The 14,506-nt window shown below is 35.8% G+C and overlaps 1 protein-coding gene across 1 annotated transcript in view; it reads left to right on the plus strand.

Annotated features, from left to right (window-relative positions):
• Positions 1-14,506, plus strand: part of LOC127837450 (glycerophosphocholine phosphodiesterase GPCPD1-like) — a 55,850-nt gene that overhangs the window by 35,025 nt on the left and 6,319 nt on the right. Inside the window, exon 17 of the mRNA XM_052364575.1 lies at positions 8,461-8,596. Within this exon, the coding sequence (XP_052220535.1) occupies positions 8,461-8,596 (136 nt within the window). The remainder of the gene's footprint in view (positions 1-8,460; positions 8,597-14,506) is intronic.

Raw genomic sequence — 14,506 nt, forward strand, 5'->3', positions numbered from 1 at the left:
TGCACCATGAAATTTTTGTTTTTGTAAATAAATGATTTTTAGCCGGATTTTTTTCGAAAAAATCTCGGCTTATAGATTGATGTTGTCGGGCGGGCGGGCGGGGTGGCGGCGTGCTCGAAAATGTTAAAGTTCTTATTTCATGGTATAACTTTGGTATGCTTGGACCTAGAGTCTTCAAACTTGACATGAAGGTTGGCCAGGATTAACAGATGACCACTGGTCATTTCAAGGTCATTCATTTGAAGGTCAAGGTCACTGTGACCTTCAATATAAAAAATGTTAAAGTTGTTATAACTTTGGTATGCTTGGACCTAGAGTCTTGAAACTTGACATGAAGGTTGGCCATAACTAGTTAGTAACCACTGGTCATTTCAAGGTCATTCATTTGAAGGTCAAGGTCACTGTGACCTTGAATGTAAAAATGTTAAAGTTCTTATTTCATGGTATAACTTTGGTATGCTTGGACCTAGAGTCTTCAAACTTGACATGAAGGTTGGCCAGGATTAACAGATGACCACTGGTCATTTCAAGGTCATTCATTTGAAGGTGAAGGTCACTGTGACCTTCAATATAAAAATGTTAAAGTTGTTATAACTTTGGTATGCTTGGACCTAGAGTCTTGAAACTTGACATGAAGGTTGGCCAGAACTAGTAAGTAACCACTGGACATTTCAAGGTCATTCATTTGAAGGTCAAGGTCACTGTGACCTTGAATGTAAAAATGTTAAAGTTGTTATAACTTTGGTATGCTTGGACCTAGAGTCTTGAAACTTGACATGAAGGTTGGCCAGAACTAGTAAGTAACCACTGGACATTTCAAGGTCATTCATTTGAAGGTCAAGGTCACTGTGACCTTGAATGTAAAAATGTTAAAGTTCTTATTTCATGTTATAACTTTGGTATGCTTGTACCTAGAGTCTTCAAACTTGAAATAAAGATTGGCCAGTACTAGAAGATGACCACTGGTCATTTCAAGGTCATTCATTTAAAGGTCAAGGTCACTGTGATCAAACTTTCCTAATTGTCAATTCAAGTTCATATTTGTGACCTTAAATGTTATTGTTGTTCATGTATATGCATGCATTCAAAACATAACACAAGGTTTGCTCATGCCTTGAAAAGTACTTACATTTCATTTTGACCTTTGAACAATATTTCAGTAATTTAAGTATTGCATTGACAAAAACACGAAAGGTACTTTCCTGTCATTTAAATCAAAAATCCGGCTTCAATGCGGTCATCTCCGACCGCGGAACTCTTGTTTAAATGTTTAATAGATAATGTTCAAATATTGTTACGTTACACAAGTTTCCTTTTTTAAATGGCACATTTAGTCATACAATGTTTTATATAGGTAAGAAAAAACATGTGTACAGTTTGTTTTGTTATTAACTATAAATTCATCTTTTTCTTGACAATTGGTTGTTTTAATTCTGTAAAGAGTGTACCATTTAATTTATGAATGTATGATAGCAATCTATAATGTTGTTGCTAATATCTTCTTGATTCTTGCTTCCTATTAAACCAACAATAAAATATCTTTGTTTGCCAATGCCTTCTTTGCCAATGAATCTACTCTAAAGATTTTCTGGCAGAAAAATTAAATCTTTTTATTAAGATTAATCTAGCTTGCCATAGACTTTAAATTATTAAATTAAATGTACCAACTGAACACCTTATAATTGGTCAAAGATTGATAAAACCTCCTTGTATGTCATAGAATATCTCGTTTAACCATGGTCTTATGTATTTGTTACAAAATAACGTCATAATTTAAGTACAGTTAAACTTAAACCGGCCTTATGTTAGGTAATTATTTTAATGTTTTAATATTTGATGATTATTATTCTGATTAATCTGTTTCATTATCCATCAGTAATTTTAGAGAGATAAATATGTTATTGTTATTTATTTATTTTCCAATGATGCTAATGGTACTTGGCATATATTTGCTATTTTTGTATGTGTCCCTTTCGAAGCGTATTGGAGTCATAATGCCACAAATTTTATGTTTTGAAAGATTAATACTATGGAATTCTATTAAATTTTTACAATCAGTTGGATGCGTTTCTTTTACAATAACTTCTTTAGGCTTACATTTTTAGTGTGGTCAAAATATAGCCAATTGTTGTTTATTTTACCACTTAAATAATATATGCACTTTTGTGTATCTGACTTTTTGCAAAAATATACACTAAATACTGCTTATTGCTATTATCCTGGAATAGTTTTGAGGACTTGAATCAGAACAGATGGAAATATTTACATATGAGGGCCATATGGAGTGCTATGACAAAATGTTGCTAATTACTGCTCACACAATCATACAGCAGTTTCTATTTCTTTAAAGGCTTGATATCTTAAGTACCTTATGAGCTTTTGTCTAAGTCACCATTTGGCAGGAATGTCCCTGAAAGGGTCATTGTCTGCGCTTGCAGAGAGCCTAATAAGGCAGACACAATGGTCGAATGTGTTTGTGTCCCAACTAAGCTTATCTGGACTGTAATTTTGTCATTCAAAGTGCAATTATAAAGTAATACAAATGTTAACCATCATAAGACCATGTGGGACATGTAATACCCATCTTCTTACCTCAAAGGTCAAGGTGTCTCGTAATCGTTCATTGTTCATGGACGACACATTGTTATAACAACGTTCATTACTAATTTTTTATTAATCTCTATTAATGTTAATTTCTCTGCATAATGTGGGATAAAATATTCAACAACATCATATATCAGTTTCTAATCCAGTTAAATGTCTTACATAACTAGTATTTTCAGTTGTACAAATACGTTGTGATTGCAACATGATTGTGTCTTTTTCCATCTGTTCACCTCTAGATCTAAATGCTAACTGATTATTTTCCTCCAACATTTGTCCCGTGAAACTCAGTTATGAATTCCATCGGTCAGTGTTCGATAGTGCTTATTGCTGGTTGGCTAGATTACTAAAGATAAGTAGATTTCTTGCATGGCATATGCATTTCCCAATAAGTGGCATATGCGAGGGCCAGTTCATGAATTTTCTTCTTCAACAAACATAACATTTGCCTAAATAGTAATAAATTATTTAAACAAGTTTGCTTCTTTCATGAATTAGGCAAAAGATTTTGTTTGCAACATTTTTCAATTTATAAACAATTAAGTTTGGTTTAGAAATTATATAATGTTCCTTGAAAAAGTAATAAGTTAAAAGAATTTCACATCAGTTATTTTACAAAGAAGTTTTAAAACAGTTACGTAAAATGTAAGTATACCAAAGGGGATACTATAATGCTGTTTATAATCTGATTCAGGCTAGTCACTTATGACTTGGATTCTCTTAATAATACTTTTAGTATTTACTATTGTTTAGGATGTTGAGTTTTTATCATAAGTCAATAATGTATCTATTTAAACTAATTACTTCTTTAAAGTAATAGCTGTAATAACTATCATATTATTATTCCCCGCAAAAGGCAATTGGATATATTTATTTCATTGTCAGTCCATCAGTCGGTCTGTACAACACTTTTCAGGGCTGCATCTCAGAAACTCTAAAACAGGTGTTTGAATATAAACAATGATAAGTGCAATGTATAAGAATCATAACCCTACACTTTCTTAAATAAGAGTTATTAACCTTTGTTGTTTTTATGCCCTTGGTAGGGTGACATATAGCATTTAAACTGTTTGTCCGTCCGTCCGTCCGAAAACTTAAACATAACTTTTGCAATATTGAAGAAAGCAACTTGATATTTGGCACTCATGTGTATCTCATGGAGCTGCACATTTTGAGTGGTGAAAGGTAAGGGACAAGATCATCTTTCAAGGTCAAAGGTCAAAAAACAAATCCAAGGGATGTATCAAGCTTTAAAGTGAGTTTCTATTTATCATTTGGCAGGTACAGAACATTTTTACAAGGGAAGTAATATTTTTTATTATATCCCTTTAAAAAATATTACTTCCCATGTAAAAATTATTTGTACCTGCCAAATGATAAAAAAAAGCAGAAAAGTAGGGGGCATTGTGTTTCTGACAAACACATCTCTTGTTGTATGATGTGACTGTTTTAATGCCCCCTTTCGAAGAAAAGGGGGCATATAGGGATCGGACTGTCTGTCTGTCTGTCTGTCCGTGTGTCTTTCCGTCTTTCCGTCACACTTTGCGTTTACTGGTTAGCGAGTATTTGTGGGACAGCAGTATTTACCGGACTTTCTATTTATTTCGTGTATTTCGCAATTTTCTTCGTCAGATACTTACGGATGTTTGTTCTCTTGAAGTTGACAGCAAAAATTTGTTAAACGCTTGTATTAAAGTTAAACAAGTGTGAGGTTTTCAAATCTCGTAGGAATGTAATGCGACTTCCTGGCGGGGGATATTAATAGCCCGCGCATGCTCAAAAGAAATCCCTTACTGAAACCCGAACTGTGTGCTTGAGATTTTCGTTCGTCTACTGTAATAGAGCAGGTCTCAATTATTTGTATTACAACCTTTTATTTTACCAAAAACTTATGTGTTTAACACGCACACATGATTTAAATTATAGATTTTTATACCCCCACAAATGAAGTTTAGGGGGGTATATAGGAGTGAACTTGTCTGTTGGTCGGTCGGTCTGTCTGTCGGTCCGTATTAAGTGTCTGCTCTATAATTCAAGTAGTTTTCATCCGATCTTCACCAAACTTGGTCAGAAGTTGTATCTACATGATGTCTTGGCATAGCTCGAACATGGCCCTTGCCGGGTCAAAAACTAGGACACGGGGTCACTTAGTGCGTTTAAAACATTTAGCATGTTGTCCGCTCTCGTGTTCAAGTAGTTTTCATCCAATCTTCATCAAACATGGTCAGAAGTTGTATCTACCTGATGTCTAGGCCAAGTTTGAACATGGGCCTTGCTGGGTCAAAAACTAGGTTACGGGGTCACTTAGTGCGTTTTAAACATTCAGCATGTTGTCCACTCTCTAATTCAAGTAGTTTTCATCCGATCTTCACCAAACTTGGTCAGAAGTTTTATCTAGATGATCTGAAGGCCAAGTTCGAACATGGGCCATGCCAGTTCAAAAACTAGGTCAAAGGGTCACTTTATACGTTTTACACATTGAGCATGGTGTCCGCTCTCTATTTTAAGAAGTTTAAATCCGATCTTCACCACACTTGGTCAGAAGTTGTAACTAGATGATGTGTAGGTCAAGTTCGAACATGGGCCATGCTGGGTCAAAAACTAGGTCACGGGGTCACTTAGTGTGTTTTAAACCTCACCATGTTGTCCGCTCTCTAATTCAAGTAGTTTTTATCCAATCTTCACCAAAATTGGTCATACGTTGTATCTTGATAATGTCTAGGTCAAGTTTGAATATGGGTCATGCCGGGTCAAAAACTAGGTCAAGGGGTATCTTAGTGCTTTTTTTACATTCAGCATGGTGTCCGCTCTCTAATTCAAGTAGTTTACATCCGATCTTCACCAAACTTTGTCAGAAGTTTTATGGAGATAATGTTTAGGCCAAGTTAGAACATTGGCCTTTCTGGGTCAAAAACTAGGTCAAGGGGTCACTTACCAGTAGTGCGTTTTAAAAATTGAACATGGTGTCTGCTGTTTTTTGTGAAGACGACATATGCAAAATATTATGTGTCAATGCGGCATGTGGGGGTATTCGTCACGTCTGTGACAAAGCTCTAGTTTACATTAAAATTCCACACAATTTGGTGTATACATACATCTGCATTGCTCACAAAAAGTAAACAATTAAATATAATAGAAACAAATCTCATTTAACATTATAAATTCACTGTTTGGATTTTCTCCCTTGAAAAATAATATTCTTCTTTCCACAAATATCTATAAATAAACATGCTTATTTATAGATATTTGTTCGAACTGATATTGGAATTAAATTATTAATCTATTAACACACTCAGAAAGCGACATATTTCACTATCAAAGTAATGTATTTACGTCATTTTAATGTTAATGTTAAAAAAAGTGTTATTTAAACTCTTATTTGTTTTAAAATACTAAATTTATATAAATGTCCAGTAAATACTTCTTGAAAGTGGAAAATTACCTCCCTTTAATGACTCCATATACGGCCCATGTACATACGCAAGCACACATCAAAAAATGTTTTGTTTACATTTGCTTGTAGATGACAAACCCAGGATGTATCAGTAATTATTTTATAATTTTTTTTGTATTATTTTGAAAGTTATTAAATAATAACCGTAACTTTCGGCCGAGAAATACTCGCTGACAAGTAGGTTTCGAAAAATGCTCATAACTTCTATGTCCCTTGAGATATAACCTTCATATTTGGTATGCATGTGTATATGGACAAGGCCTTTCCATATGCACACATTTTTTTACCCCTGTGACCTTGATCTTGAACTTAGGGTCCGCGTGTAGGTTTCGAAATCTGCGGTTAGGTTTCGAAAAATGCTCATAACTTCTATGTCCCTTGAGATATAACCTTCATATTTGGTATGCATGTGTATATGGACAAGGCCTTTCTAAACGCACACAATTTTTTACCCCTGTGACCTTGACCTTTAACGAAGGATCCGCGTTTAGGTTTCAAAAATCTGTGTTGAGGTTCCGAAAAATGCTCATAACTTCTATGTCCCTTGAGATATAACCTTCATATTTGGTATGCATGTGTGTATGGACAAGGCCTTTCCATATGCACACAATTTTTTACCCCTGTGAACTTGACCTTGAACTTAGGGTCTGCGTTTAGGTTTCGAAATCTGCGTTTAGGTTTTCGAAAAATGCAAATAACTTCTATGTCCCTTGAGATATAACCTTCATATTTGGTATGCATGTGTATAAAGACAAGGCCTTTCCATACGCGCAAAAATTTTTACCCATGTGACCTTGACCTTGAATTTAGGGTCTGCGTTTAGGTTTCGAAATCTGCGTTTAAGTTTCGAACAATGCTCATAACTTTTATGTCCCTTGAGAAATAACCTTCATATTTGGTATGCATGTGTATATGGACAAGGCCTTTCCATATGCACAAAAATTTTGACCCTGTGACCTTGACCTTTAAGTTTGGGTCCACGTTTAGGTTTCGAAATCTGCGTTTAGGTTTTGAAAATGCTCATAACTTCTATGTCCCTTGAGATATAACCTTCATATTTGGTATGCATGTGTATATGGACAAGGCCTTTCCATACGCACACATATTTTGACCCCTGTGACCTTGACCTTGAAGTTAGGGTTCGTGTTTAGGTTTCTAAATCTGCGTTGAGGTTTCGAAAAAAGCTCATAACTTCTATTAAGCGTTTATAGGGGGCATAAGTCATCCTATGGTGACAGCTCTTGTTGGCTATATCTCGGATGCCATAAAATATTTCAAAATGAACCTTGATAGGTGTATAGTTATCCATGATTAGAAGTGTCATGTGCAAGAGCCATAACCCTTAACTTTCTTAAATTAGAGTCACTGCCCTTTTTATCTTTAAAAATAACCATTATTAGATATTATCATGCCTTCATTCTTTGATCTTATGGAAACAAAACCTGACAAAATGTTGACTAATGCATTACATTATTGGAGGAGAGCCCTAAATACTAGCCACCTGAATCCTGTGGGCCCCCAAATATTAAATAAACAGGCCTACTAAGTCTTAACATTTTGATGACCTTATAACCTTTGCCATTAGTGTAGTTCAACACTACATATTGCATCAATATCTCTAATTTTACATTAATATCTTTATTTATCTAATAACCATTGCCATTATTTTAGCTCAACACTTTATATTGCATCAATACCTCTATTATGTCTAATTTTACATTCAACACTTTATTGGCCTAATAATCACCTTCCTTATTGTAGTTCAAAGGTAGATATTTCATCCTTAGCTTTAAGTCTATATTAAACACTGTGGGCGTTATTGCCATCTTCCGTATAGTTGCTCAAGGCCAGAGATATGCAAAATTAGCTTTTATATGACAAAACACTTTGTGGGCTTAATAATCATTTCCATTATTGTTGCCCCGGGCAACATGTTGCTATATTTAAACTGCTTCTGTAGCCTTGGACAATGGCTTTCAGAGAGAGAGGTTGTTCCGACATGGCCAAACGCAAGAGATATCCTGGGGTTCCCTGCAAAGGGTTTTGCATACAGTATTATAATTTTAAGGAGTCGAGAGGGAAAAGTTGTTTACTAGTAAAGGTTTCTCATAAGTCAAAACTGGCTGGCCTTTAATCAAGAGGGATGAAACTATAATGAACACAAACTTTATTTTGTTGCTTATATTTTATAGATAGATAGATAGATAGATAGATAGATAGATAGATAGATAGATAGATAGATAGATAGATAGATAGATAGATAGATGATAGATAGATAGATAGATAGATAGATAGATCTATGTAATTGATTGAGAATTCAATTGAGTCACTAGATTTAATATACAAAATTTCTGGCTATAAACATATATATTCTCCCATGAATTTATATATTGTATTTCTAGGCTCCAACTCAAGCAGAACGTCTACCCAGTACTTTTCTTGAGTCAGGCTTGCACCACCCGCTACGTTCCCTATGCCGGTATCAAGAACCAGAGTGTCGTCATGGCAGCAGAGTTTGCCCTCAGTGCAGGCCTGCTGGTGGGTTTAGACTTTCAAGATTTTTTCGAATTAGTTTTGAATTAAAATAGTAGTCAGCCAATAAACTATGATTGGGTTGAATAGGAATGACACAGGGTTGTTTATTTACTGATAAACTTTATGCAGGGAACTGTATTGATGATGTCAGACGTCAAGGGTTTTTTCTTATTGCTTATTTTATGAGTTAATTATGATGGTTTTAATCGTCTAGGGAATAACTTTTGCCTCAAAACAGTAAGTCAACGTTTAAAGTTTATTATCCCCCGCCATAGGCAGAGGGATATTGTTTTGGTATTGTCCGTATATATATGGATAAGAGGATGACGCACGCCAAATGGCATTGTACACATTCTGTTAATAACGGAGTTATGGCCCTTTGTATCTTGAAAAAATGCTTTTTTTGTGTGTCTGGAGCCATATCTTGGAAGTGCTTTGGCCGATTTCATTGAAACTTGGTATGAGTATATATATATGGATAAGAGGATGATGCATGCCAAATGGCATTGTACACCATGTGTTAAAAACAGAGTTATGGCCATTTGTATCTTGAACAAAGGCTTTTTGTGTGTGTCCAGATCCATATTGGCCGGGGATATCAATTCAACAAATTTGCTTGTTATACCCCCACAAACCAAGTTTAGGGGGGTATATAGGAGTGACCTTGTCTGTCGGTCAGTCTGTATCAAGTGTCCGCTCTCTAATTCAAGTAGTTTTTATAGGATCTTCACCAAACTTGGTTAGATGTTGTATCTAGATGATGTCTAGGACAAGTTCGAATATGGGTCATGCTGGGTTAAAAAATAGGTCACGGGGTCACTTAGTGCCTTTTAAACATTGAGCATGTTGTTCGCTCTCTAATTCAAGAAGTTTTATTCCGATCTTCACCAAACTTGGTCAGAAGTTGTATCTAGATGATGTCTAGGCCAAGTTCGAACATTGGTCATGGCAGGTCAAAAACTAGATCACGGGATCACTTAGTGCGTTTTAAACATTGCACATGGTGTCCGCTCTCTAATTCAAGTAGTTTACATCCGATCTTCACCACACTTGTTCAGAAGTTGTATCTAGATGATATGTAGGTCAAGTTAGAACATGGGCCATGCCGGGTCTAAAACTAAGTCACGGGGTCACTAAGTGCATTTTAACAATTGATCATGGTGTCCGCTGGTGTTTTTTAAGACAACATGCAAAATATTCTGTGTCAATGCGGCATGTGGGGGTATTCGTCATGTCTGTGACAAAGCTCTAGTTTGTTTTTGTAACCACTTTATGGTGTATGTTGCTTGTTGTCTGTGTCAGTCAACACCACCACGTTGCCAGACTTGTAGTGGTCTTAACCTGTAACCCTCTACCAACCAGATACACACTTTGATGTGTTTGTAGTCCCTTTGAAAATCTAATTTAATTCAAGACCTTTCCTGCAAGATTCAACTTTTAAGGCTTCATTTTCAACCCTCAGATACTGATGAGCAGCAAACAGCATAAAACCTGAAACAGACTGCGAGTTACTCGCAGGTTGTTCTGGTTTAATGCTGGTTGCATACAGCCATTTTCACTTTGCTTTTGAGTGGGAAAACTTTTAAAGAGATGGTTTCACACAACTCTTCCATAATGTTAGTTACATTTACGTCTGTCAAAAGGCACTGAAGCTTGGCTAAATAACCTTTTATTACCTTGCACTATGCTGTTTTAATGTCTATAAATGTTAATTCTCTCTAACAATTAAGAGCCAGTTAATTACTTTATTTATATTATTTGTTTGTTAGTCCAGTAACGGTATCATGGGAGGGAACTATAATTTTATCTGTCATGTGTCTGTCAGTCTATCTGTCATTCAGTTTGTCTTCAAATTTTGTTCCCACAGTTTCTCACAAACTACTGAAGTTACATAGATGTAACTTGATACACTAAAAGTGTACGGTCAAAATTGTGCATGCCCCCTTTTTCATCAGAGGTCATCAGAGGTCAATGGTCAGATTGCTGTTACCAAAAATAAACTTTTAATATAATACTAAAATAGAACAAAATGCAACTTAGTATAAACATTTAGCAATAGATTTTCTGTTTGTCTGTATGCTTTTCCTTCTTCTGTTCAACCGACTGTCTGTTTGTTGTCTGCAGAAATGGAAATATTTAATAACTCAAAATGTACATATGATATTAACATCCAAACTTTGTTTTCACATTCAGTTTTTTCTTTTGTGTCAGTCTGCAAAAACTTTAACAACTAGACAAGTTGTATACTGTTTGCTGTTCATCAGTATGTCAGTGTTCATCAGTATGTCAGTGTTAATGCTGTTCATCAGTATGTCAGTGTTAATGCTGTTCATCAGTATGTCAGTGTTAAAAGTCTAATCTACTCAGAAAGGTCTTTAACTTTATTTGATTTTCTAAGTTAAAATGCACATCTGAGTGATTAAGTTTTTAGACATGTTCTATAACAGGGATTGGACTCGATGTCTTATGTCACATTTTAGACATGTTCTATACCAGGGGTTTGACTTTGTGTCTTATGTCACATGCAAGACATGTTCTATACCAGAGGATTGACTTGGTGTCTGATGTCATATTTTAGACATGTTCTACACAAGCAGGCCTTTTCCGCTCTCTTTTGGGAAAACGCCACACTGGAATTTTAGGAGTTTCGCGTTGTGAAAAATCCCAATTTGGGGAAAAAATTTATTGCAAAACTGGCTCAATTGGGAAAAATAATCGCATGTAAATAGTGTTTCTTAAATGTATTTTAAAGAAGCAGTTAACTGGTAAATAACGACTATTTTGTAACCATGTTGTTAACATTTTACAAAATATTATGAACATTTGTGATACATGTACATTATCATGCCTATAATAATGCATGCATGTTTAAGATTTTAGGACTGCTTTAATACCTTAAAATAAGAAGAATATCAAAGTTATTTTATAACACAATAACTAACAATTTGTTAGTTATTGTGTTATAAAATAACTTTGATATTCTTCTTATTTTAAGGTATTAGAGCAGTCCTAAAATCTTAATCTTATGTTAGTAACAAATGAATGGATCAATAATCAATTTCAGATAATAAAAAAATAATTCTTGTTGTTGAATTTGGGAAATCATTCATAACGATCTTCGTTTATTACTATAAATATTTTTGTGAATTCTTATACTTACCTCACCCAATGTTTGTTTTTCTTTTTGCTTGTTGAAAAGGGACAAAATTGTTGCCGTATTTTTCGTATCTTTTTTTCTTAAAAAAAAATCAACTTTTGCGATCGTTGGAAGGCGGAATTGGGAATTTTTTTTTCAATTGAGAAAAAAGCAACCAGATTTGCATTGGGAATGGGGCCCATATTCAGACCGGTTGCATAGGGCGGAAAAGGCCTGACAAGGGTATGGACTTGGTGTCTTATGTCACATTTAAGACATGTTCTATACCAGCGGAAGGGGGTATTTTAGACATGTTCTATACCAGGTGGTGGACTTGTATTTTAGACATGTTCAATACCAGGGGATTGGACTTGTATTTTAGGCATGGTCAATACCAAGGAAGTGGACTTGTATTTTAGGCATGGTCTATACCAGGGGAGTGGACTTGTATTTTAGACATTTTCTATACCAGGAGGTGGACTTGTATTTTAGGCATGGTTTATACCAGGGGAGTGGACTTGTATTTTAGACATTTTCTATACCAGGAGGTGGACTTGTATTTAAGACATGGTCTATACCAGGAGGTGGACTTGTATTTTAGACTTTTTCCATACCAGGAGGTGGACTTGTATTTTAGACATGATCTATATCAGGGGATTGGACTTGTATTTTAGACATGGTCTATACCAGGGGGATGGACTTGTATTTTAGGCATGTTTTATACCAGGGGAGTGGACTTGTATTTCAGACATGTTCTATACCATTGGGGGTGGACTTGTATTTAAGACATGTTCTATACCAGGGGAGGGACTTGTATTTAAGACATGTTCTATATCAGGGGTGGGGGGGACTTGTATTTTAGACATTTGCTATACCAGGGAGGCAGACTTGTATTTGAGACAGCCATGTCCTTTACCATTGGGGATGGACTTGTATTTTAGACATTTTTTATACCAGGGGGACAGACTTGTATTTTAGACATTTTTCTATAGCAGGGGGACGAACTTGTATTGTAGACATTTTCTATACCAAATGGACAGACTTGTATTTTAGACATGTTCTATACCAGGTGTGGGTGGACTTGTATTTTAGACATTTTTCTATACCAGGGGGACGAACTTGTATTTTAGACGTGTTCTATACCAGGTATGGGAGTCTGACTTTATTTTAGACATGTTCTATACCATGGAACGGACTTGTATTTTAGTCATGTTCTATACCAGGGGGTTGATTTAATGTCTGATGTTTTGTGTTAGAAATGTTCTTTACCAGGTGTGGGAGTCAAACTTGTATTTTAGTTATGTTCTATACCTTGGCGACGGACTTGTATTTTAGTCATGTTCTATACCAGGGGGTTAACTTGGTGTCTGATGTTATATTTTAGACATGTTCTTTACCAGGGAAGGGGGCAGATTGTATTTTAGACATGTTCTATACCAGGGGAGATGGACTTGTATTTTAGACATGTTCTATACGGGGGGGGGGGGGGTTAGACTTGTATTTTAGACATGTTTTATACCAGGGGGGGGGGGGCGGACTTGTATTTAGACATGTTCTATACCAGAGGGTAGACATTGTGTCATATTTTAGACATTTCTATACTAGGGGGGGGGGGGTGAGTGGACTTGTATTTTAGACATGTTTTATACCAGGGGGGGGGGCGGACTTGTATTTTAGACATTTTCTATACCAGAGGGTAGACATTGTGTCATATTTTAGACATTTTCTATACCAGGGAGGCATACTTGTATTTTAGACATGTTCTTTACTAGGGGATTGGGCTTGTATTTAAGACATGGTCTATACCAGGGGAGTGGACTTGTATTTTAGACATGGTCTATACCAGGGGGATGGACTTGTATTTTAGACATTTTCTATACCAGGAGGTGGACTTGTATTTTAAACATGGTATATACCATGGGGATGGACTTGTATTTTAGACATTTTCTATACCAGGAGGTGAATTCGTATTTTAGACATGGCCTATACCAAGGGGATGGACTTGTATTTTAGACATGGTCTATACCAAGGGGATTGACTTGTATTTTAGACATGTTTTATACCAGGGGATGGACTTGTATTTAAGACATGTTCTATACCAGGGGATGGACTTGTATTTTAGACATGTTCTATACCAGGAGAGTGGACTTGTATTTTAGACAATTTCTATACCAGGAGGTGAATTTGTATTTTAGACATGGCCTATACCAAGGGGATGGACTTGTATTTTAGACATGGTCTATACCAAGGGGATTGACTTGTTTTTTAGACATGTTTTATACCAGGGGATGGACTTGTATTTAAGACATGTTCTATACCAGGGGATGGACTTGTATTTTAGACATGTTTTATACCAGGAGAGTGGATTCGTATTTGAGACATGTTCTATACCAGGGGATGGACTTGTATTTTAGACATGTTCTATACCAGGGGATGGACTTGTATTTTGAGACATGTTCTATACCAGGGGGGGGGGACTTGTATTTTAGACATTTGCTATACGAGGGATGCGGACTTGTATTTGAGACAGTCATGTTCTATACCATTGGGGGTGGACTTGTATTTTAGACATTTTCTATACCAGGGGGGCGGACTTGTATTTTAGACATTTTTCTGTACCAGGGGGATGGACTTGTATTTTAGACATTTTCTATACCAAGTGGACAGACTTGTATTTTAGACATGTTGTATAACAGGGGTGGGTGGACTTGTATTTTAGACATTTTTCTATGCCAGGGGGAAGGACTTGTATTTGAGACGTGTTCTATACCAGGTGT

The sequence above is a fragment of the Dreissena polymorpha genome, chromosome 7 (assembly GCF_020536995.1).
Source record: "Dreissena polymorpha isolate Duluth1 chromosome 7, UMN_Dpol_1.0, whole genome shotgun sequence".
In the NCBI taxonomy this organism is placed as follows: domain Eukaryota; kingdom Metazoa; phylum Mollusca; class Bivalvia; order Myida; family Dreissenidae; genus Dreissena; species Dreissena polymorpha.